This window comes from Puma concolor, chromosome A2, assembly GCF_028749965.1.
Source record: "Puma concolor isolate L17-30 chromosome A2, mPumCon1.1.hap2, whole genome shotgun sequence".
Lineage (NCBI taxonomy): Eukaryota > Metazoa > Chordata > Mammalia > Carnivora > Felidae > Puma > Puma concolor.
Window position 1 is genome coordinate 146,506,799 of NC_141668.1, and position 23,951 is coordinate 146,530,749.

The following is a 23,951-nucleotide window of genomic DNA, read 5'->3' on the forward strand; positions in this document are numbered from 1 at the left end:
GCCTCTGGGCACTCTTGGCGGAGCCAAGATCAGTTTGGGAAGACTGCGGGGCGCCAGAAGCAGTGTGAGGGAAGGAGGGAGGAGGAAGGCGACGAGGGAGTCAGACGAGTTTAGGACCTCCTCACTGAATCTCTGCTTCCCCATCTGTGAAGTGGACATCTACCTCCTGGGATCCAGGACTGCCCGTGGCCAGGCTAGCATCCCGGCAGCCTTAGAAGGCTAGGACAGAGGCTGGGGCTCTCAGGACCCTCCAGTTCTCCGCATACTGCTCCCCTAAAGCCTTGGGAAACTTGCACCCAAGCCTGCTGGGAGCCTGGCTGGGAACACCCTTTACCTTTAATGTCTTGATTAGTATATAAAACATACTACTTGAGCATAATACCGAAAATAAATTTGAAGCTTGGCTCAGTGATTCTAACCACTGCTTATTAAAACTGTCTTTAGTTTTTCTCTGCTAAAAATGATTCCAGGATTCAAATTATTTCCATCATCACTTTACCCTTTCTTATGTTTCAGGGGATAATTTGACTCCTAACAAAATCCAGTCTTTATATTAAGGGTTTTTCTTATCTGGTTAGGTTTTAGGTAAATTGGGGAAATATATTTACATTTCACCAACAGCTTAAAGATGATTTAATCTGTTTAATCTCCAGCTTCATTCCAAACTGGAATGGAGGCAGCATCAGTTTCTTGCCCACTAATGTGGACCAGGCAGAGAGCCAGGCAGTGGAGGCAGGAGAGGTGGATCAGTCAGGGGTGGTGAGGGATGGCTGAAATTGTGACTGGGCCACAGGCAATCTTGGCTGTGGTACATGAGCCCATATGTTGTATTTGAGGAGGGCTTCATCCTCTGGTCACCTACGTACACAGCTGGGCTCCACTGTAGTCTGGAGGACGGTATGGTCCATGGAGGCCATGTAGAGGCCCAGCCCCCTCATTTTATCTCAGCTCTCAGTACAGAGATTCACTTCTTACAGTCTCACAAATACTCTGAAGGGTCCTGGGTAAAAAGAGGGGATGAAGGGGGCGTCTGGGTGGCTCAGTCGGTTGAGCGTCCAACTCTTGATTTCTGCTCAGGTCATGATCTCACAGTTCACGGGTTGGAGCCCTGCATTGGGCTCAGCACTGACAGCTCCAGTGGGAGCCTGCTTGAGATTCTCTCTCTCTCCCTGTCTCTGTGTCCCTCTCCTGTTCTCTCTCTCTTTAAATAAATAAACTTTAAAAAATAAAAAAAATAAAAAAATAAAATGTTCTTTAAAAAAAGGGGGGGAATGAGAGGCAAGGAATCAATGGAGAAGACCAGAATGGGGAGGATGTTGCCAAATGACAATTTACTACCTTTATTTCCTGACCAAATTTGACCCTTTGATGTATGTGGTTCTCCCCTCGCCTACCACCCACCCCCTACCCCCAACTGGTGTATGGTCTCCCTAGAAGGTAAATAGGAGGGCCTCTCAATCCTTGGTCCTGAGGGATGTCATTCTAACAAGTTTTGGAATGGACACTTAGGCCTTTTCTTTCTTGTGTCCTCTGTACTCCTTTAGAAAAGTTGGAGCACTCTGCACTCTGCAGCATGTTTTCAGAGGCTGTCAGTTGCCAGGCTGGGCAGTGAGCTGGGAGGTGGTGTGTGCGTGTGTGTGTGTGTGTGTGTGTGTAGACTGGAAAGGGAGCGAGCGTGTTGCTCTGCCTTCCCTGTTTACTCAATCATATGGTGATGTGAGTAAAGCCCAAGAAGAAACACTTTCCTCTCCCCAGCGCCCTCCTAAAGTCTCTCCCTTGGTCATAAGCTCCAAGTACTGCTGCCTTTCCTAGAGTCCAACCCTGGAACAAAGAAGAAATGCAAAGGGCCACTAAATACTTGGGAACATGGCCTCACTATGAATCAGAAAAGCAGTTAAGCTTGCAGTAGATATTGAGCAGTTTGGCAATTTTAAATGTGTATAATCCAGCAATTCTGATTCTAGGAATGTATCTTAAGAAAATAGGTGAATGGATGTATTGAGTTAAATGTGTGAGGATATTTTTGAATCACTGATTATAAGACAAGTCCCTCAGCAGGTGATTGGTTAATAAATTATGAAGCTTATCTAGGCTGGAATGTCATACACATTAAGGAGCTTAAGGAGCAGGCAACCTCATGGTTTCCATGGTGTTTCATTGACACCCATGTGGTCCTGGCCTTGTCTCAGCCCCTGGCGCTCCTGATATTCATGGCCAGACCTCTAAGATCCCCTGCTAAAGGAGTTGGGAACGACCCAGAGAGAAGTACCAAGAATGTCAGGGAGGTGGGCAGAGGCCTGGAAGGGAGCAGAGCACTGAAACAACAGTTCCCCCCAGAGAAGCAACGTGCTGTGTGAGGTCTATTCAGAGAAGGCTACTTTGTAGGCAACCTTCTGTGGATACTGGTTCTTCTGGTTGACCAAAGAAGTTGCGGTTCTTGCCCTCACTGGGTCTGGCTGAATTTCTGAATATCCTGGCAGCGAGATAAAAAAGAAAACATTTCTGTCCAGTGGTGCACATGGACAGGAAGTCTCAGCACCTGGGGCTTGTGGTGGACGCTGTTGTTTGGTGAACACGGTACCCATCCTTGCTTTCTCTGGCAACAATGCCAGTTTTTCTTTGCACAACCGTTGATTTTCACTTCCAGCCTCTGGGGTTCAGATGAAGCTAGCTCTGCTCCCTGGTTCCAAAGTGGTCTTGTCAGAGCCAGTGCCCAGGACTTCTGCTAGCTGTACTGAGAAGGGTCTTCCTTCTCCACGGGGGTAGCATGCAAAGCTGGGGCCGCCTCTGTCTCCACAGGGAGTTTAAATACAAGGTATGGGCAGGGTGTGTGGAGCCATGAGGGAAACTGCAGGAACCCAGTGTTAGCAGCAACTGAGCTGTCACCACATTTAGGCCAGACAGACGAGGAGAAGAAGGGGATTATGGGCCCTAGAAGGAGAAAGTCAAGTAGAGGAGGATGCCTTGTTGGAAAGACAGAGGTGAGAGTTTGCTGGGACAAGAAGCCCAAGATCCACACTGCTGGAGCCAGGTGGTGAAGGCAGAGTGGGAAGAGATAATGTAGGGGAAGAGGAGGTCAGTATGGATTTAATGGTAAATGGCCATTGAATAAATGCCACCCTGGAGGATTTTAAATCAGATGTCAGTGATCTGATTTCAGGTAGAGCGATGCATTATATACCGAGACAAAAGTGGAAGCAGGCAATTTAGCCCTTAGGAAGCAATTGTGGAGGAGGAGGTGGGGGCCTAGATGAGGGGTGGGGCAGTGGAGGAGAGTGAAGTGGTGGGATTCAGGTGCACAGACACAAGTGAAAGTGGGAAGGGGCTTGTGGTGAAAAGTCATATGACCTTGGCTTCTCTACTTCTCTGAGCCTCAGCTTCCTCTTCCAAACAGAGACACCACCTGTTTCACAATGTAAGTTTGACAAACGTAGTGACTAAGAGTATTGCTTTTGTCAGATTTGGATTTGAATCTCAGGTGGGTACCAGCTGGGTGTCCTTCTGCCAGTCAATGATAGATTGTAGCATTTATTGAGCCCTTGCTATGTGCTAACCAGTACAATCCTCCCCAAATTAGCATACTTTTGTTATTTCAGTTTGCAGGAACAGTAGCATGGAGAGAGCGAGTCATTTGTTGGAGGTCCCAGCCAGGATTTTTCTAACCATCACATTGCCCTAACTTTACTGTGCCCCCCCAAAGTGAGATAACAATAGTGACACTTACCAGTGTGGTTGGAAGGATGCAAGAAGAAGCCTGGCATCTGTGCTGTGTGGAGCCTATTTTGGATTCTCTGTCTCTCTCTCAAAAATAAATAAACATTAAAAACAAAAAAGAGGCCTGGCAAATAGGCGCTGGTTAAATTATTACTAGAACCATTATTATTACATTCTTTGTATTTTTCCGAGTTTTTGCTGGGCGCAGGCGTCACTTGGACAAATCCTTTGGATTAAAAAACAGACCTGTCAGGTGAAGGGAAAAATGCAGCTGCGGGCTTCTGGTTGGAGGCTCTGGTTGTGGCCGTAGGGGGCGTGGACTACAGAGTGGGGTGGGGCCAAAGGGGGGGGCTGGGCTAGAGGGGCGGGGCCAGGACGCGAAAGTGGAGGCTGGGGGCGGGGCCCTGAGGGAAGGGGCAGGATTCGGGAGGGCGGCGCATGCTCGTTGATGCGGCCAGCTCCGCCGCCGCCGCCGGCGCCACCGCCCACTTGGGGCTGGCCAGAGGCAGGCACCCGGGGTGCAGAGTAGGTAGGGCTGGACAAGCGCACGGCCATGGCCCCGTGGCTGCAGCTCTGCTCCGTCTTCTTCACGGTCAACGCTTGCCTTAACGGCTCGCAGCTGGCCGTGGCCGCGGGCGGCTCCAGCAGAGCGCGGGGCGCCGACACCTGCGGCTGGAGGGTAAGGAGAAACTTCTCGCCGTCCCCAAAAGCGCGGCGGGCGCGGTGCGCACAGGTGCTCGCGGGCAGCTGAGCCGGTGCAGACGTGCCTGCCCTTCGCAGAGTCAGCGGCAGGGCTGGGATCCCCGCTGCTCCCGCCCTTCTTTCCCTCCCGGGGTGCACGTCCGCCAGCCCCGGCCCGGATGAAAGGGGCCGCCCGACCCCCGGCTTTGTGTTGCTAATGAGGCGCGGTCACTGGCTGGGGTCCGGCTCCCAGAGGGCGGGTGAGAAGGGCGTCCCGTGGCGGGCGGGAGAAGGGCGCCCCACCCTTTGTTCCCGGACCGGTACCTCTTCGCCCCGGGTCTGGGATCCTCCGAGCTGTCCGAACTGGGGGCGCTTTGGACCCGGCAGTGGGGGTCTTCCCGCGGACCTCCGGTTCACAACTCTGCAAAGGCCCAGGACTGCCAGAGAAGGGACCCAGAGCGCAGGGGAGGGATGCGCCCCCTCTCGTGGCCGCATTGTTACTTTTAGGCTGTGCAGTCTTACCCCACTTTCACCCCAGCCCCGACTCCTGACTTGCTGGGAAATTTTGCTCGTCGTCCTTCGTCTAGAGAATGGTCTCACGGATGACCTACACCCCCTCTCCCCGTCCCCAGCTTGACCTGCGGATATTTTTCTAGACCAGAGGGAGTGAGTTTATCACCTCGGTCAGGAGCCCCAGAGGAGACTGGAGAGGTGCACAGATTTCGCCTTGTGCTTGGAGACTTCCCCCAGTAACCGACCACTTTGATGCTGTCCCGGTGGCGGGCGTGGGGTGGTAGGCTGTGTGCGCGGAGATACTGAGTTCCCACCAGGGTTTCTGGGTTTGGGCGGCGCCAGAACAGGGAGAGTGCATCTGTCTGCCCCTCACCTCCCACTGAAGCCAGGGCGGCCCGGCGTCAGGGCACTCAAGGCCTTCAGACATGTGGAGAGGACATAGGCAGCCACGAACATGACCTTGTCTGTGCTTCGGGGGCTCCAGTTTCTTCACTTGGAATAATGGGAATAGATGGAGATTTCCTAGTTATCCCAGCACTGTTTCTCTGAGAGATGGGTCATTTACTTAGAACACCGTTGTGCCACCTCTTCTGGGATGTTCTGAATGGCCTCAGAGCAGTCCAGGCTTAGCACCTGGCACCCTTTTAGGATCTTAGGCTATTGCTTTCAGCTCTTTTGCCCCACATTCAGAGAAACGCAGTGCAGAAAATCAAGTATGAGGCAGCAGATGGGATATCTTCAAACCCAATAGCTTCGCTATAGACAGCTATAATACACCCTTCCACCACATCATAGTGAATATAGCCTTCCTTTTTGGGTAAAACATCACCTTTTCGTACTCTGTCCCACTTTAGTAAAATATCACTATTATTATATTTTAAGATACCGAGTTTTTCCCAGTATGTAGATAAAAAAGTTTTCCTTAAGGCTGTCTCATATTGACTTACTGATCCTGATAAACTTACATTTTTTTTAAGTTTATTTATTTTGAGAGAGAGTGTGTGAATGGGGTAAGGGCAGAGAGAGAGGGAGAGAGATTTCCCAGCAGGCTCCACAAGGACACAGTGCAGAGCCTGATGCTGGGCTCGAACTCAACTGTGAGATCATGACCTGAGCCAAAATCAAGAGTCGGATGCTTATCCGACTGAGCCCCCAGGTGCCCAAGATCCTGCTAAACTTTTTGGGTCTAAACAGGTATTTTGGCTTTTGAAGAACTGTAGGAGCATCACATGCATTTTATTCTGAGTTTTCATATGACAGCACAGGTGGATCAGTCCTAATTGCTGTGTTTCTGCATTGTCTAGGTGGCTTTATGTGTCAGTGCACAAAGCTTGTGAAGTCTTAATGCCTTGGGTATAATAGTGACCTAAAAGAGCCAGGCTGGTGGTTTTGTTCTCTCTGCCTGTGGGAATGTGTTTGTCTCCTAACTGTGCATTCTCCACAAGTTAATAGTGGCCCCTGGTCCAGCAGGCTTACACTCAGGCTGGCCTCTTTTCTCCCACCACAATTCCTAGTTGGGAGTGACCTTCTCAACAGCTTTTACTTTGGTCCCACTAATCCTCTCCTTGGGTCATTTTCATTCCTTCTTGAATGAGCATGGAAGTCTCTGGACCATCTCTCAGATTCTACACTCTTTCCAACCTGATACATGGCTGCTTCCCTCCTGGACTTGCCTTTTGGTACATCTGATGGAGCCACCAGCTCTCCCCAACCCCCCTTGCCTACCTGTCTTGCAAGCCCACCTTTCCAGCCTGCTCCCTAACTTTTGTGCCAGCTAAAGCTGCTGAAGCATACTTTCTCTGCTCCTAGGATGCCTTCCCCCTGGCCAAAGACTCAGCTCAGGTGATGCCACCGCAGGGAAGACCTCCCTAAATGCCATTCCCCTTGGTTTGCTTTCTCATGCAGGTCCTTGCACTTTGGTTCCCACCAGACTACCATCTCAATATTTGTTCACATCTGTGTCTTAGGATGGTTTTCCTTAACTACATACTTCATCTTAGTGGCCTCAAAGCCTGGAGCCCTGTAAGTCTTGGCTGAGCCCAATTAGACTCTGCAGCCTTCCTGTTAAATCCTGTATTAAGTGATATATTTTAGGAAGTGGATTGGAGAGATGAGAGCACTGAGCCCCAGTGTCCTCTCCTTAGCACGCTTTTGCACATGCTGTTCCTGTCTGTGTTCCTTTTCTTTACCCCTCAGCGTCCCTTCTCTGCTCGAGCAGCACTTCCTGCAGGAAGCCTTCTCTGCCCCCACCTCCCTGCATTAGTTCTTCCAGAAGTTGCTCTGTCAGAGGACTGGCCAGTGAATACTGGTGAACAGTGACTTGGGCATTCGATTCATGTCTGAGTCCCCTACCAGATAGTGGTGTTTAGCCCGTAAATGTTGGTCTCATTTATGAGGTTGCTTACAGTCTAGTTGGGGCCATGCAGACATACAAGAAGGGTCGATTGTGTGTGAGGCAAACAGGAGACAGTTTCCTGTGGGTCTAGGTCACATGGAACCTGAGAAGGGGACACCAGGGTGGAAAAATGAGCCCTGAAGGAGGGGCAGGATCTGGGTGCTCCCGAGGAACTGAGCAAATGACCCCCTTGATCTCCATGGAGCATTTGTTCCACGAACTCTTGCCCCTGCAGGAATGTGTATTTTCCCAGGACTTGCAAGGTAGACCGCAGCCAGCTAACCCACAGGAGCTCTGCTAACACACCTCTCTGAGGAGCCGGCCTGGTTTAAGTGGTCAGATTTCACAACCTCCCCATTATTAGTGGGACAATTAAGGGGCTGATACCATCTTGAACACAGCTCAGTGTTTTAGAAATGAGTTGTGGGCACACTTCCTCAACTGCTTAAAAAAAAAAAAATCTCTTAGGGCCCTTGCCAGGTAAACTATTGGAGTAATAAATAGTTTTCCCAAAGAAGTAACAATTTCTAAAACTTCCTGAGGGGCTAGCATCCTCATTTACACTGGACCTTAACTCTTGTTTCCTGATAGTGGAATGATTGTGTTTGTGATGGGTAACTTTATGTCAGTCAGTTGCTTTGAGGTCCCCCCCCCTCCCCTGTCTTGCTGGTTGTTTGAAAAGCATTTATGGAACAAAGAATTAGGCATCAGCTTCCACAGGTTTTTATTTAGTGGCATTTTCTGCAGTGGAGAAGGAGGGAACAAGAATGCCTTCCTGGCTAGGTGAGGTACATCTTCTCTGGTCTTTTATCTCTGAAACAAATGTCTAGCCTGCAAAAAGCCTGCTCCTTCAGGAATTCAGGAAACCAGAATGCTGGCATCGTCTTTACAATGAAGTGCAAGTTTCCCATTTAAGGCAAATAACTTCATTTCGAAAGGTAGGAAGGAATAGGGTGGTACTTGGAAAAGAAGTTCCAGCTGGTTAAAATTTAGGTCCTGATAAAAGTCCAATCCAAGAACTCTCCTTGGCTGTGGGCCCAGGCATGTTTATTTGATTCTGAATTGGATGCGTTTTCATTCACTTGCAGCTCATGGCTCCCCAGCCTGCATCTGGTCGGCCTGTCTTGCGGCCATGTCTTCCATGTTGTACATGCTCTTGTGTCTCTTACAGAATTCTTCGTTAAAAATGACTCAGCCCTGGTTGACACATTTTTCAGAGAGACGTTTTTATAAGAACTGCAGTGCTTCCCTCCGGCTTGTCTTGCCATGTTAATTGGGAATTCTGTCAGCCCAAGTCCACCTTTCTTGAACCGCCCTCCCTTGTCTCCCCTCCCCCATCCATCCCTCCGACCCCCAGAGCCCCTGCAGTGCCTGGGGCATTGTGCTAGTTATTAACAAGGGGATACAGCTGGGTGGATGAGAACAGCAAGTAAGTACCGGCTGTGGACCCTTTCCCACTGAACACAATTTCTCAAAGTGAAGTCCGGGAGCTTCCACTATCAGGATTGCCTTGGGAGCTTGTTAAAAGGCAGATTCAAAGATAATGCCTCCAGAATGGGAGTGAGATGGGGGTTCAGTTCTTCTGATGCACTCTCAATGATGAGAGCCATTGCTTTCAGAAGACCAGGCTTCCCCAGGCCAGATGAGGGAGAGAGAAGCCACATTCTAAACATTTAAAATCAGTTTGACTTTAAAGTACTTCTCTGGACTTAGAGAGGAAGTGGAGACTGTCAGAGCCCCCGACCAGTGAGAAGGGTCAGGCTGGCTAAGGGGATCCTGGGGAGACAGCTGGGCAGGTCACCCTGGTTTGGGTGGGTGCCTTTAGCCTGGGGTTGAAGGGGAGGTCACGAGTGAAGGGGACCCTGACTTCCATGGGTTCCTCCCCAGAACAGCTGGGCTTGTCTGGAAAACAGTCTTAGGAGAGAGTAGGGTAGGATCCAAATCGTATTCTCTGCAGTTCAAACCTTACAGCGTCCCTACAAAGGAAAGAACTGCTAATGCTTTCCTAAGTCTTTATTTTAAGTTGAGTATTTTTCATGCTTCATTTGGCCTAAAATGTGTGTGTGTGTGTTTAAGCTTTTAGACCCTCTTTTCCCCTTATTGGTCCCTGAGCTTTTCACACACCATGCCCAGCAGATGTCTGCTGCTGCTGGGGCCACCCCATCAGCAATTAATTGTACCTTTTCGTTTCTTACTGCCTTTACCTCTGATGGATGAGTTTTTAGGCTTCAGGAAGCTCGCCCCCACCCCCAACTCCTCAGTTTATAAGAGTATGGGCGGAGAGGCAAGGGCTCAGGTACCCCTAGAAGCTTGACAGGCTGGGGTGGAGGACAGTGCCCTCTCAGGAGACCTCTCTCCTGCACACTACCCTGGTAGCTGAGACCTTTTCTGTTTCACATCTCCCCCAGATTTGGGGGTTCCCCTGCCCCTCAGGGGGCCTGTCTGTGCTGGTGCCACAGGCCCCATCTCCCAGCAGCCTGACTTGCTCGTCCTGTGGGAGGCAATGTCCTTCTGGGCAGTGTTTGTCTTGGCTGCTGGGACATTCTGAATGGTCCTGACACACGATTAGGTGACTGATGGCCCCACAACACATTGTCTCCTCCAGGGCCCCGGGGCCTTTGAAGCTCTTCCCTGTGGGAAGTAAAGAGACTATTTGCTCTATTAAAATGCCTTGGTATTTCCTCTGTTTAACCACAGGCCACTTCCTCTCTGCCACTCTAAACCCGGCAGGGCCACCGGCTGATTGAAAAGACACAAACCCAGGAGTGAGCACATCCTATTGAAACAGATAGTCTTACTGCAGATTAAAGCGGGGGGCACATCTCTAAGAAGAAACCAAACCTAAGGGGGAAATGCTAGAGAAGCTCCTTATCTTGCTGGAAATGTAGCTTGTTGACACAATTCACACTTCAAGTTCTGAGTACAGAATAGGGTACTTTTTGGTTTGTTTGTTTGTTTTTAAGAAGGGAAGCCAAAATTGTAACCAAATCAAAGAGTTTTTATCTAGTGTGGCAGGTTACAGGCATACAGTCAAGTGGATTTCTCGTTGTGTGAGTTGGAAACTTCATTATCTGGGAAGAGCATGATGTCTTCATAGAAAACCATGCCAGGCTTATTCTCTACTTGCAGATTCTGTCTGCTGGTTTCATGTGCTCAGAAGTCAAAGTAATAAGTTTGTAGCTGAATAATACCAAAAAAGCCTCTGGAAAGACTGTCCTTCAACCTTTCCCAAGCAGTTTCTTGAGAAAGTTTAATAACACCAGGCGTGAAACTAAAAATTACCTAAGTAACAAAGGCAGAAGATTGAAACCCTGTCTATACCCTGTCTTTGTGAGGGGCCTAACTAAGGAATAACTAGCTAGTTTCTAATGGAGACTATTATTTTAACATTTGCAACTCCATTGTTCAAAGCATCTGTGATAAAAACGGCTTCTCTTTTCTTTGGTTCCTTGTTTGGAAATGTTGGGGGAAGGTGGATGTAGCTAATTAAGGCTACAACATTTAAAGGGGGGACTTAATAGGTACCAGCTGTCCTCAACAAATCACTGGGTGGATGACAAAATAAAGATGTGATGTGAACACACATGTAATTCTCTTCTAAAACGGAAGTAGGCCTATAAATTGTCTGATTTAATAGCATGAATGGAAACTAACTCCATTAAAAAACTACTGTGTGCTTTTAAGAAGCATTTATTTTATAGTAAACCTAACGGTAAAATGTCTTATTTGCATAAGGCTGGTACCTTAAGAGTTGAAAGGGCAGTAGACTGCAAGTATTGGAAATTTTATAAATTGTAATTTTACTGTATGTTCCTTCATTCCAAACCTGAACTAATAGACATTAATCATGAGGCTTTTTAAATTAAAATTACTACATTGTAGGAAAGCTTGCTTGAACTTATCAGAGATGTCCTACAAAACTGAAGCAGCAACTTTGAAAGGGAATGGAAATTGATAGCATTAATTAAATGTTTGAGTGGATATTTACATTTCACACATTAAATGAATACTTCAAATGAATCCTTTTGCAATCGCAAGGGATTAGGCTTTAAATATAACCTTTTTTAGATTTAAAAAGTACTTCATTCCCTTAAAAACTAGGAGTTTTTCCAAGTGTTCTCATTTGTCAGTTTTTCATTTCTCAGTTTTGTAGATTCCGCACCCCCCCACCCCCCAGTGAATGGTCACCCTTTAAAAAATGCTGGCTGTGGCCCCAGACTTCTGTTCTGAGATGGGGATATAGAGGGAAGGTTTCCTTGGAACGAAGAAGTACATTTTCCTGAGACAGGCCATATGGTTTAAAAACCCTTTCTCTGTGATTTTATTCTGTCCAGGTGATTTCTGGTTTTTCCTCTCCTGAAATGCCCCCCCCCCCAATCCCTCCCACCTTTCATCAGAGGAAAATGCAATGCAATCCAGACCAATGCAGGAGCGTTCAGCCGTAGCAGGTGTGGTCCCTGCTAAGTGACAGTTTATCTCTGCCTTCCTCTCAAGGTCGCTCTGGCTAGGACACAAGCATTCACATGGTTAGGAGTTATTGTAACTGCTCAATATCTGAAGTTCAAGAAGACTTACATGGAGTGAGGAGGCAAGTCAGGGTTTTTTTGAGCAGCTACTCTGTGTCAAGTCTCAGTGTGGTTCTGTAGTTACTTATGTTTTCCAGGGAAAGGACAAAGATGGTAGGACCAGGTCAGGTCCCCCTGTCTGCAGTGGCTCCCCACCCAGCTGAGGCTGCAAGAAAAAGGCATTGGGGCCTAGAGACGGGGAGGTGCAGGAAGGATTCCAAGGTACAGGGAACTCTCTGCACCTCCCCACTCCTCCCAGAGAAACATGAACCACAGTTTCTGCTGCTTCTCATCCTAGAACATTCCAGCTTATGCAGTTGCCAGTGTGAGAAGCTGGGTAATGATGTGCCAGTGCCCGAGGCACTGCTTGGCACCCACCTTTGGAAATCTGGCTTTTTAGCCCATGTAACTCTGATCTCTTGCTCTGCCTCAGTTTCCCCTGCTTTGGAAGAGGCTCACCTTTCTGAGGCTTCTCCACACTGTGTTTTCCTCCTTCAGCCTCCCCATGTGAACATCACCTGTGCCAGAAAGCATGCATTTAGTAAAGTCAGACCCACCCCATCATGCCTCCAGATTTAGTAAGAATGCATCCAGCCTTTTGCAGTGATGCATTGAAGAAAAAGTGGAAACTTGATTTGTTTATGAAGAAGAAACTTCATTTGGATGGTTCCTAGGAGGCTTAGAAGAAGGGATTGGATGGCCAAAGGAGGCAGGCCCTGTCTGTGAGTGCATCCAGGAGGTGGGGGGATCCTTTGAAAGGAAAGTGTGGCTGAAAGAAAGAAGTGGCAAAGCTGGGGGATGGGGTGGGGACAGGATTATGTGGTGCCTTGAATTTTGCCTGTGTGCACCTGTCAAGAATGATGGGGCTTGGCAGGTTTCTCCAGCAGATGAGTGGTTTGATAAGAGTGACCCTCAGTGACCATTTCTTTATTCAGTGAGTATTTGGTGTTTTCTATGAACTGCAACTGGTTTCTGGAACATAGAGACAAGTAGAACAACAATACCAACCTGACCACCCTGTTTAAAATAGCAACCTGCCCTCTTTTCCTTACTTTGCTTTTCTCCACAGAACTTTTCACAATGAGACACACATGGTGTTTTCTGTCTGTCTCCCTCACCTCGGGGTCAGCTGCGTGAGGGCTGGGCCCGTATCTGTTTTGTTCCATGCTGCAGCAGGAGATCAGTGGCCAGCACATCGTAGGTTCCTCCTGCTTGTTCCTTGAATGATCAAGTGCTCTTCAGGAAATTAAAATCAGCCAGGAGAGGGATGGTGGCACAAGCGGATCTCTCTGACCAGGTGGCACAGAAGGCGAGCGATTGTCATACAAATTTCCTCGGAAGTTCTGTAGTTTCTTTTCCTCAACATTAGTGCATCATGTGGCATTAGGTGCCGAGAGTTAGCATAAAATATGCTCCACTTATTCACATCATGGATTATTGGCACCATGTGCCCATCCTGGCCAATTGCTGGGCTGCCGGATGACTGAGGTGGCGATCGGGCCGGTATTGGATGGGGATCCCACTTTGTAAAGTGTTGGTTGCCTCCAGAGAGGATGTTTGGACCACACAGTTTACACTGCACTGTGGATTAAAAAAAAAAAAAAATGTAAAAAGTTACCACCCAGTGCTAACGATGCATCCTGGTTTTGGACTTTATGAAATGACGTGAATGAAATGTTTCTCACTCCCAGGCAGCAGCCCCCAGCTGGTATGAAAACCCTGTCTTTTTAACAGAGGTACAGGTCTCTTTCTGTTTCATCCCCTCTGGTTGTGAACACGTTTCATTTTCTGAAGTCACCAGACGGTCCGTCCAGAATCAAAGATGCTCTTTGCCTTCTTTCCAGGGCTGTGGGTTTGCCGGCCAGCTGTGGTAATGAGTTTTTGCTCTGCTTTGATTTTCATGGCTTGCCTCCCTGTGGGAGGAACTAGATATTTCTGATCTTACCTCTGCTCATATTCAGATCCAGCCAAGCAGTCAGTGACTTCCCGGGCTTTTTTGTGGGAGACTGTGGGAAAGGTCCTGGTTGGCTGGCTATGAATTAATGAAATCCTTAGAAGGCTTCACTAAAGATAGCTCCTGTGGCTTAAAAAAATAGCATTGCCTTTTTAATTTGAGAAAGAGGTCATGGAGTTTTACTGAAATTAAGCAGAGAAAATGTAACATCTGGTTGTGCTGCCCCAAGGCTGCTTCGGGGCGGCGGGAGGGAGCTGTGCTTTGGTTCCCAGTGTCTGACTCGCCCAAGGTGACAGTCACCCAGGTCCCTCATAAGGCTGCCTCTCTCATTGTTCTGCCTGGGTTTTGAAGTCCTTAGCAGACAGAAATTCTACCCCCACATCTTTTCACTTGAGCACATTTCCCATTTACTGAGCTTTCTTCCTTTTTACTTAAAGGGTCACACTTCTTTTTTTTTTTTTTTTAAGTGCATAGTTTTGGAGTTGGTCAAGACGAGTGTAATTATTGCTTTTATCTCATTAAAGAAAGATGAGGGTGGATAATGGGAGAGACTTTGGACGGAAAGTGGGGGGTTTTAAAGAGCTGTTCTAAGAAGTTTTTAAATTAGTAGGCTTTCTGACATGAGCAGAAAGAGAATGATAAATTGCAGGAGAGTTTTAGGGAAAGGCATAAAACAGATTTTAAAGGACCTATGACTTTTTTAAAAGTAGAAACATGAACGTCTTGAATGTCTTAAATGTCTGCTGTGCGCACATCTCCACCCCCTTGCCCAGTGAAGTGACTAATAAGTCATGTTATGTTTTTAAATTTTTATCTTTATTCTGGATCTATGCTGTCTGACGACTTTATGTAATTTTCCTATAAAAAACTAATATTTTGGGCATATATTTTCTGAAACTAAACAGGAAGATTAAATTGTTGCTGTGTAGGTGGGCCAGTCACTGGTGCCTGGGCTTCTCTTTACTTCCCCTCCTGTATTTTGAATTCTGAAAATTTTCAAGCCTATAGAAAGGTTGAAAGCATGGTAAAATGAACACCTATTTCCCCTTTGCCTAGACTCACTAGTTCCTTGCCACACGTCCCTCAGTTGTCTTACATACAGTCCTTCGTGATTTCTTTCTGAATCACATTCCAGATTCAGACAAGGATCATTCATTGCTTTTACATAGACACAGACATCCTGTCTCCTTTAATTGAGGACAGTCCTTTCACCTATTTCTTTGGTCCTTTGTAACACACACATTCTGAAGGGTCAGGGTTACTTGTGGTGTAGACAGTCCCAGTTAGATTTCTGATTGTTTCCTCATGATTAGGGTCAAGTTAAATATTTTGGCAAGATCCCTGTAAAGGTGATATGGGGACGTTGATATGTTACATGTCAATAGGTTACAAATATGGGTGGAGTTGCAGTGATGAGCAAACTTTGGTTTTTCTACTTGAAATTGTTGCCCACAGAGACCTTTCCAATGGTTTAACGCAGTTCAGTCTTGTATTGTCTTTTTTAAAAAAGCGATGCCGGGGCACCTGGGTGGCTCAGTCGGTGAAGCGGCTGACTTCAACTCAGGTCATGATCTCCCAGTTCCTGAGTTCGAGCCCCACATTGGGCTCTATACTGACAGCTCAAAGCCTGGGGCCTGCTTCAAATTCTGTGTGTGCGTGTGTGCGTGTGTGTGTGTGTGTGTGTGTGTGTGTCTGTCTCTCTGCCCCTCCCCCACTGGCTCGTTCTCTGTTTCTCAAAAAAGATGAATAAACTTAAAAAAAATTTTAAAAACAATAAAAAGCTGGTGCTTTACATTAAGGCTTCCCTTTTACTTTGCTGAGAGTCCAAAATGCAGGGTGTCATGTAATCTCTTTGCTTAAAGACTATTTGAAATCAACTGTGCTCTCAGGAGTGTGATGTCTGGAGAATGTTTAAGGCTTTTGCTATTCACACAGGCTTGTTGCAAACAGTTGTAGATATCGCCCTCAGCGACTGGGAACTGAGTTCCTATTAAAACCTCTATTTGGCTCAGGCAGGTTTACGGTTGAATGCATCCTCACACCAAAATTCAGCCATTACTTTCCTTTGTGCTAAGAAAACATTGAACTTTATTTCCAGTAAAGGTCACTTCACTCAAAACATGTCCTCAAAGTCAGTTTCCAGCCCTTTGGTTCTGTGATTGCCTAGTGTCTAAATTATTTTATTAGAGTCCCTCACAGACCGTTACATTAGTTTAACGTGAATTACTATCTTCTCCCTAATTACATGGCTTTTCTTTCTTTTCTTTGTCCTTACCCCAGATGTCAGGGCGTGTAAAGTAAAAGACGTGTAAAGTTAATATTGATTATTTTTCAAAGTAAGTTAAAATGTCAGAAAGTGACCAGTTGTTATTCTTACAGGGTACCAGGAAAGCGGCAGAGACAAACCCTCCATCTTTTATTCATAAGTCCGGGGAGACGGGGAGGGCACAGGCGGGCCTGTGTGCCCGGCGTTTGTTCAGCTTTCAGGACCGGGCCTCCTCCCCTGCTGGCCGTGAAATGTCATGCCGAGTTGTAATAGTGGGACATTCAGCATGAAGAGAATGGGCCGCAGAGGTTCAACTTTGCTTTTCATTTTCTTTTCTGGCACCAGGTCCCTAGTCCCCTCCTTGGCCTGACAGTAAAAGGCCAGAAAGCAGCAGTCTGGAGGCTGGCAGGGATGCGGTGCAGCCCAGCCCAGGGCCCGGCTCCTGTGCTGGAATGCGCTGGACACAAAGGCCCGGCCAGGGTGTGCCTCAGGAGGGGGTGGCGGTTTGCCTTTGCTGAGGCTAGTGGGCTGTGGTCACAGGGGAGAGCGTTCTTGTTTCCATGGCTGTGCTGCCTCTGGTTTCGGTGGGAGAGGGGGTGCAGAGTGCTTCTGATTTTCAGAAATCACTCGGGGCTCACCATTTCTGTGCAGAGGGAGGCACTGGGGCAGAGAGCTGAGGCCGCAAGACTCCGAGGGCTCAGACCCGTACTTTGGATAAAGAGAAATCAGGCAGCATTTGCTAATAAGCAGGCCTAGAATTTGATTTAGAGCAATAGTTCTCAATTGGGGGTGATTTGGAGACTCCCTGGAGACATTTTGGTTGTCACAATGGGGAAGAGGTTTGCTACTGGCTTTTTGTGGGTAGGGGCCAGGGATGCTGGCCAAACACCCTGAAATGCACAGGCCGGCCCTCCCCAGTAAAAACTTACCCAGCCCAAGGTGTCAGTAGTGCTGAGGTTGACAGACCCTGATTTAGGGGTCCCATTTTAGCATTTGAATTTCTCAGCTCACTTAGCCTTATAACACTTTTCAACTTCCTTTCTATTTAACAGAAGCTGCTGGTTCTATAAATCCGCATTCAGGATGAATTTCTATTAAACTCTCCAAGACATATGATTTAACTATTGTGGTGCTCCTGGAAAGATATGCCCTGAATGCAACTACTATTTTAAATGCAAAAGACGATTTTTTTTTTTGCCATAATTTGATCAAAGTAGCATAACCTGTGCCTCTGTTTTTGTTACTCACTGATGGTCTGTGGATAACATTACATTTTTTCAGCATGAAACCCAACACTTCAAATCCCTAAAGCAGTCTCAAATTTATGGTTAATAAAAGCATTTATTGTACTGGATGTCATCTGTTATATCACTCTGGGGCTAGAAACTGGCAAGCAGTGGACAGGAAATATTTTCATTTCAAATCGCTTCAATCTTATGGTCTAGGGGCAAAAGTGTCTGATTTCAGGAAAGCCACGGTGAATAGCATAGTAATGAATGCATTTTTAGTTGATTAAGCAGGCATTCTCTCCCTTTCAAACAGTCTTCTCTCTTTGGCTTGGTGGGGCTAAATAAACATGCGATGTTAAGTGATAGCATTTCTTGTGTTGGCCATGCTTTTCCTTTGATCATCTTAAACTTTTCAAAGTGTTTTCCAGGAATCCTCAGCAGAGCTGAGGCAAGCTGGACAGAGTGGCTACACTCAAGTGTTGACCCTCTTTGTAATAATTGTTTACTTTCTGAGCAGAGGACGTTTTCTGGGATGATGTTGACTCTTCCGAATTCCCCTTTAAAAATGGAATTTGGCACCTAGCCCTCGGGATCATGAATTTAGGAGGAGAAAGCAGTTTGACTTTTTTTTTTTAAGTTTTCTATGGCTGCAATTTTATTGTAATTTGCGTCCTGATCCCCCACATCCATCAGATAAATAGTCAAAGTAAGGAGAGTTCCATCCAAAGGTAGCACTGTGTGGTGATGATGTATCCAGGACAGGGTACCTTTTGTCATGGCTGCTCAGTGCCTTTGAACATATTATCTGAATCATCGCTTCCCAGAGAACCTTGGAGGTAGGCAATTATTTCTGATGTGGTTCCTTTTTTTTTTTTCCAGATGAGGATTCCATGGCACAAAGAGCCAGGAAGGGATTAGGATGGCAGGCCACGTGACTCGGAAAGGCCTCTCTCTGCCAGAAACCAGAGTCACAGTGTTCTTACCCTGCCCGTGCCCCCAGCAGCCTAGCTCACCCTGCCTTCCGATCACCCAGCCTGCGATGGATGTCTGCCATGTGCAGCAGAGCAGCTAATGGGGGTGGGAAGAGAGCAAGTCTAGATACCAGAGAGCTCTCTGCAGATAATTAGATTAAACTAGGATTCGGAGTTTACCCCAGAAGTTCCCAAACCTGGCTGAATATCAGAATCACCTAAGGAACATTTTGGGAGGGGGGGAGGGGGGAAATCCCAGACCTGCTTAAGTGAGAGTTTCAGGAGAAGGCCAGGAATCTGAGGTTTTTTTTTAGGAAGCTGCCAGATCAGTGGTTGCCAGGGTTTTTGGGGTGGATGCAGGATTTGACTACAAAGGGGCTGTCCAAGGGAATTTTGGGGGGTATGATGGAACTGTTTGGTATGCTGAGTGTGGTGGTGGATACACAAATGTAAACATTGATAAATGTGTAAACTCATGGAAATGTTCATCTTACTAGGTCTAAAAACACAACAACAACAACAACAACAACAACAACAAAACTGCCCAGGGGTGCCTGGGTGGCTCAGTTGGTTAAGCCTGTTATACTCTTGAGTTCTGCTCAGGTCATGATCTCGTGGTTCGTGGCATTGAGCCCTGCATCCGGCTCTGTGCTAACGGCATGGAACCTGCTTGGAATTCTCTCTCTCCCTCTCTCTCTGCCCCTCCCCTGCCCACATGTGCATTCTCTCTCTCTCTCTCTCTCTCTCTCAAAATAAATAAATAAATATTCTTTAAAAAATGGCGGTACCTGGGTAGCTCAGTCAGTTGTCTGACTCTTGATCTCAGCTCAGGTCATGATCTCACGGTTGGTGAGATTGGGCATTGGGCTCTGCACTGACAGCATGGAAACTGCTCTTGCTCTCTTTCTCTGTCTCTAAATAAACGCTAAAAAAAAAAAACCCCAAAAACCTGCCCAGGTGAAACTGAGCTGTCACCTTGGTGTCAGATGAGGTGACAGATGGTGCCTGGTGACAGCTAGGAAAAGTTGTCCACCTGTGAGAGAATGACACCTGGAACTGCAGAGGCAGGTGGGTGAGTGCTGAAACCTCTTAGCCCAGTGCTGTCTAGTAGAACTTTCTGTGGTGATGGACATGTTGTTTTCTCTGCACTATGCAGTTCAGTAACTATTAATCACTTGTGGCTATTGAGCACTTGAAATGTGGCTAGTGTAACTGAATTTTAAATTTTACTCAAATTACATTTAAATAGCTACACATGGCTAGAGGCTACCATGTTGGACAGCTTGCCCTTGGAGGCGGACATTGCCATACTGGGGGGGGGGGGAAGCTTGGCTTGGGGCCAGGTGCACACGGAGCCCAGTGATTCTTTATGTTTGAGGGACAATAGTTAAGTCATTCTAAGTAGAGAGCGAGACAGGAACATGGACAGGACGTGTAGGTTGATAAGGACAGGGAAAAAGGAACCTTGGAATGAAGACTGATGCGGGATCTGCCCAGGCAGAGGACATGCTTGCTGAGCAGAGGAAAATGATTTTCTTTCCCTAGTGCAGATCAGATAGCACGGACTTTGGCCCACTTTCTTGTCCATCTTAAAAGATGCAGCAGTTAGTTTGGATGCTCTTTAATTGTGCTGCTGTTCGCCTGAGGTGATCGGTTATACAGGAAGCCATTGTAGGGTCCAAAGGAGTGATGTGCAGACAGCGTCAGGGAATGTCTGTGGCCTGGCTGGGGATGTGCTGGGCCCACCTGGCAAACTAGAGAGAGTGTAATGAAGAACCATGTGGGCCTATCCTGCTCCTCTTCGGGGAATGAGATCCTATAAAAATTGCATTTGGGGCATAAACCTCCATATTGGCTTATGTTCAGACACTTTTTTTTTTTTAATGTTTATTTATTTTTGAGAGAGAGCATGAGAAGGGGAGGGGCACAGAGGGGGACAGAGGATCTGAAGCAGGCTCTGCACTGACAGCAGAAACCTGATGTGGGGCTTGAACTCACAAATTGTGAGATCATGACCTATCTCAAAGCCGGATACTCAAGTGGCTAAGCCACCCAGGTGTCCCCATTCAGACACTCTTAAACTTCTCTCTTCCAGCCCCCATGGAGTTATGTTATCTTAAATAGCGTTAAATTTTCAAATGTGTTATAAAAGAGTAAGATTCTGAGAGTGTGGCCTCTGATGAGTGCAAACCAAATGGTAACAAATAATGTTCCATTTGCAAACATATTTGGTCTTAAATAAATTCACTAAATGGCTAACAAAAATTTCATGAGGTCTGGGCTTAGGAGGTTTGGTTAATCTGATTTAAAAATAAGAATGCCTAGCATGTCAACTATACTTCAATAAGAAAGTAAAAATAGGGGCACCTCGGTGGCTCGGTCAGTTAAGTATCTGACTCTTGATTTTGGCCCAGGTCATGATCTCATGATTGTGGGATTGAGCCCGATATTGGGCTCAGCACTAGGCATAGAGCCTGATTAAGATTCTCTCCCTCTGTTCCTCTCCCCTGCTTGTACTTTCTCTCTCTCTCTCTCTCTCTCTCTTTCTAAAATAAAAAAAAGAAAATAAATGCCTAAACGAGGGAGAGGTTTAACATTAGTGGAGCTATTCCTTTATTTTTATATAAAAACTTTACTTCTTTGGATCCAGAAGAGAAGGACATTCTGAATCATAGGATCTTGAGGCAGGGTTTCCTTGTGTTACCTTTACAAATCAGTAACTTCAATCTAGTGGGGGGAAAAAAACAGGGCTTAATGAACATTAAATGTGGTTCTTCCACTCTTGAACACACAAATGCATCTTGCTGCAGGGTTATAAGAACTGAATTTATTTTTTATGGTTATTTTTGACTTAAATTTACTTATAATTTACTTAAATTTTTTTTTTAACTTTGTTTTTGTTTTTAGTTTCAGGTGTAAAATTTAGTGATTCAACACTTCATACAACACCCGGTGCTCATCACAAGTGCCCTCCTTCATCCCTATCACCTATTTCACCCATCCCCTGGTAACCATCAGTTCTCTATAGTTAAGAGTCTGTTTCTTGGTTTGCTTTCTCTCTCCCTTTTTTCCCAATGATCATTTGTTTTGTTTCTTAAATTCCACAGGTGAGTGAAATCATATGGTATTTGTCTTTCTCAGATGACTTATTTTGCTTAGCATAATACCCTCCACTAACTCCATCTACTTTGCTGTAAATGGCAAGGTTTCATTCCTTTTTATGGCTGAGTAGTATGCCATTATATATATACACACATATACATTCATCTTCTTTATCCATTCATCAGTTGATGGACACTTGGGCTGTTTCCATAATTTGGCTATTGTTGATAATGTTGCCATAAACATCACGGTGCATGTATCCCTTCAAGTTAGGTAAATTTGTTTTCTGAAGACATTTCCATGTATTGATATAGTTCACAGACATGTCACTGCCACTGGCCATATAATACTTTCATGTTGTGTGCTGGCCCTTTGCTGGCCCTTTAGCCCCATTGATGAAGCATTTCTGCCATTTCCAAAATTTTGCCATTATCAAGCTGCTTGAACATGGTCATGCAGTCTGGTTTCCTGCCTGCCCCCTTTGCCATTTTGGTTAGTTCGCTTGGCATATGTCCCCCATGGGGAAAGTTTTGTAGGTCTTACTGCATGCTTGTTTGCCAGCTTGTCCTGTATAATGACAAAGAATTGTGTTTGGGGAAGAGGGAAGATTTGGTTTTCAAATCCCATCTCTGCCATTTGCTGTCATTTATGACCTTGGGCAATTTTCTTCATTTGTAGAATGGGTTAACAGTTTATCCCCCACGTTGTTTTGAGACTTAATAAGATACTGTCTTTAAAACATTTCACTGTGCACCGAGCCCCATAGCAAGTGCTTAGTCATTGGTTGGCAGTCGGTTATCAGAGGAATAAGTGTGCTCATTTTTCACATCCTGGAAAATATGGACATTTATAATCCTCATTTACTCATTGTTATTTTGGGTGTACCTTATACTTGTTTTATTCTGCATTTATTAGAGAAGGCCTAAATCTTTCCACCTGATGATTTACCTTCTGAGTAAGTTTTGTTGCTTTTAAGTCTGGTAGTTTTAAGATTTCTAAAAAAATGTTTATTTGAGAGAGAGAGAGAGAGAGAGAGAGAGAGAGATAGTGTGAGTGGGGGAGGGGCAGAGAGAGAGGGGAATAGAGAATCTGAAGCAGGTTCTGGGCTGACAGCAGAGACCCCGATGTAGGGTTTGAACTCATAAACCATGAGATCATGATCTGAGCTGAAACCAGATGCTTAGTTGACTGAGCCACCAAGGTGCCCCTAAGTCTGGTAGTTTTAAAGTGAGGTGTGGATGAGATGTTGCTTAGTAGAGAATATTAAGGGAAGATGTTTAAGTGAACATGAGGGGTTTTTTTTTTAAGTTTATTTATTTTGAGAGAGAGAAGGAGACAGCAAGTGGGGGAGGAGCAGAGAGAGATGGGGACAGGGGATCCAAAGCTGGCTCTATGCTGACAGAAGAGAGCCCGATGTGGGGCTCAAACTCACAAACTGTGATATCATGACCTGAGCTGAAGTTGACACTTAACCGACTGAGCCACCCAGGCACCCCTACCTGTGTGTGTATCTATGTGTGTGTGTGTGTGTGTGTATTTAAAGTTTATTTATCTTGAGCGAGAGAGAGTCTGCACAAGTTGGGGAGGGGCAGAGAGAGAGACAGAGAGAGAGAATCACAAGCAGGCTCCACACAGTCAGTACAGAGCCTGATGTGGGGCTAGATCCCATACGCTGAGATCATGACCTGAGCTGAAATCAAGAATTGGACACTTAACCGACTGAGCCACCCAGGCGCCCCAACTAACTGGAATTTAAACAGAAAAGAAATAGAGACCAAAAAAAAAAAATTCTTATGCAGAAGACTTTATTTTTTACAGTGTGTGCCCCGTCAGCTGCAGTGGGCATTGTTGGTGTGCCTGTGTTGTTTACCGGGAGGTGCCCAGGGTATCCCTCTGCTTCATCTTTAGCATTTCCTGTGCACTTTCCAGTTTGTTCACATGGCCAGAGGCCCCTTTGCATCATTCATTTTTTAACATTGCACTACTGTTAATGATTGATTTCAGCCCATTTAGTCTTCTGGGCCAGGAGCTTTTAGGGCCTAATCAATCACTGAATCCATAAACAAGGGCAGTGCCTCAGATTCCCCATGAGCTCCGAATTACATTGGGGTGTTGACAGAACCAGAGGCCTGGACCACTCTGTCAGCAACTGTCAGGGGAAGAGAGGATCCAGGGTATGTGCTGGGTGGTAGCGGGGGCAGGGCAAAGGCAGCCACAGATAAAATTGATCAGAGAAAAGAAATTGTTTGGCAGATAATCTGCATGTAATTGCAGAGCTGAGAGATTAACTTCATTTTTTGTTTCTCTTGCACCCCCATTTGTACCAGGCTGTCTTACTAAAAACACTAAAGAGGTTAGGGATTTTAAAAAAAATTTTGTTTAACTTTTATTCATTTTTGAGAGACAGAGCATGAATGGGGGAGAGGCAGAGAGAGAGAGAGAGAGGGAGACACAGAATCCTGTCAGGACAGAGCCCGACTCAGGGCTCGAACTCATGAGCTGTGAGATCATGACCTGAGCCAAAGTCAGATACTTAACCGATTGAGCCACTCAGGCACCCC

The 23,951-nt window shown here is 46.3% G+C and overlaps 1 protein-coding gene across 2 annotated transcripts in view; it reads left to right on the top strand.

Moving 5' to 3' along the window:
• The first annotated feature begins 4,178 nt into the window (after positions 1-4,178).
• Positions 4,179-23,951, top strand: part of IL17RD (interleukin 17 receptor D) — a 70,864-nt gene continuing 51,091 nt past the window's right edge. For both annotated transcript variants that reach the window (XM_025916468.2, XM_086697856.1), the window contains exon 1: positions 4,179-4,393. In XM_025916468.2, coding sequence (XP_025772253.1) covers positions 4,268-4,393 — 126 coding nt within the window. In that variant the 5' untranslated portion in view covers positions 4,179-4,267. The remainder of the gene's footprint in view (positions 4,394-23,951) is intronic.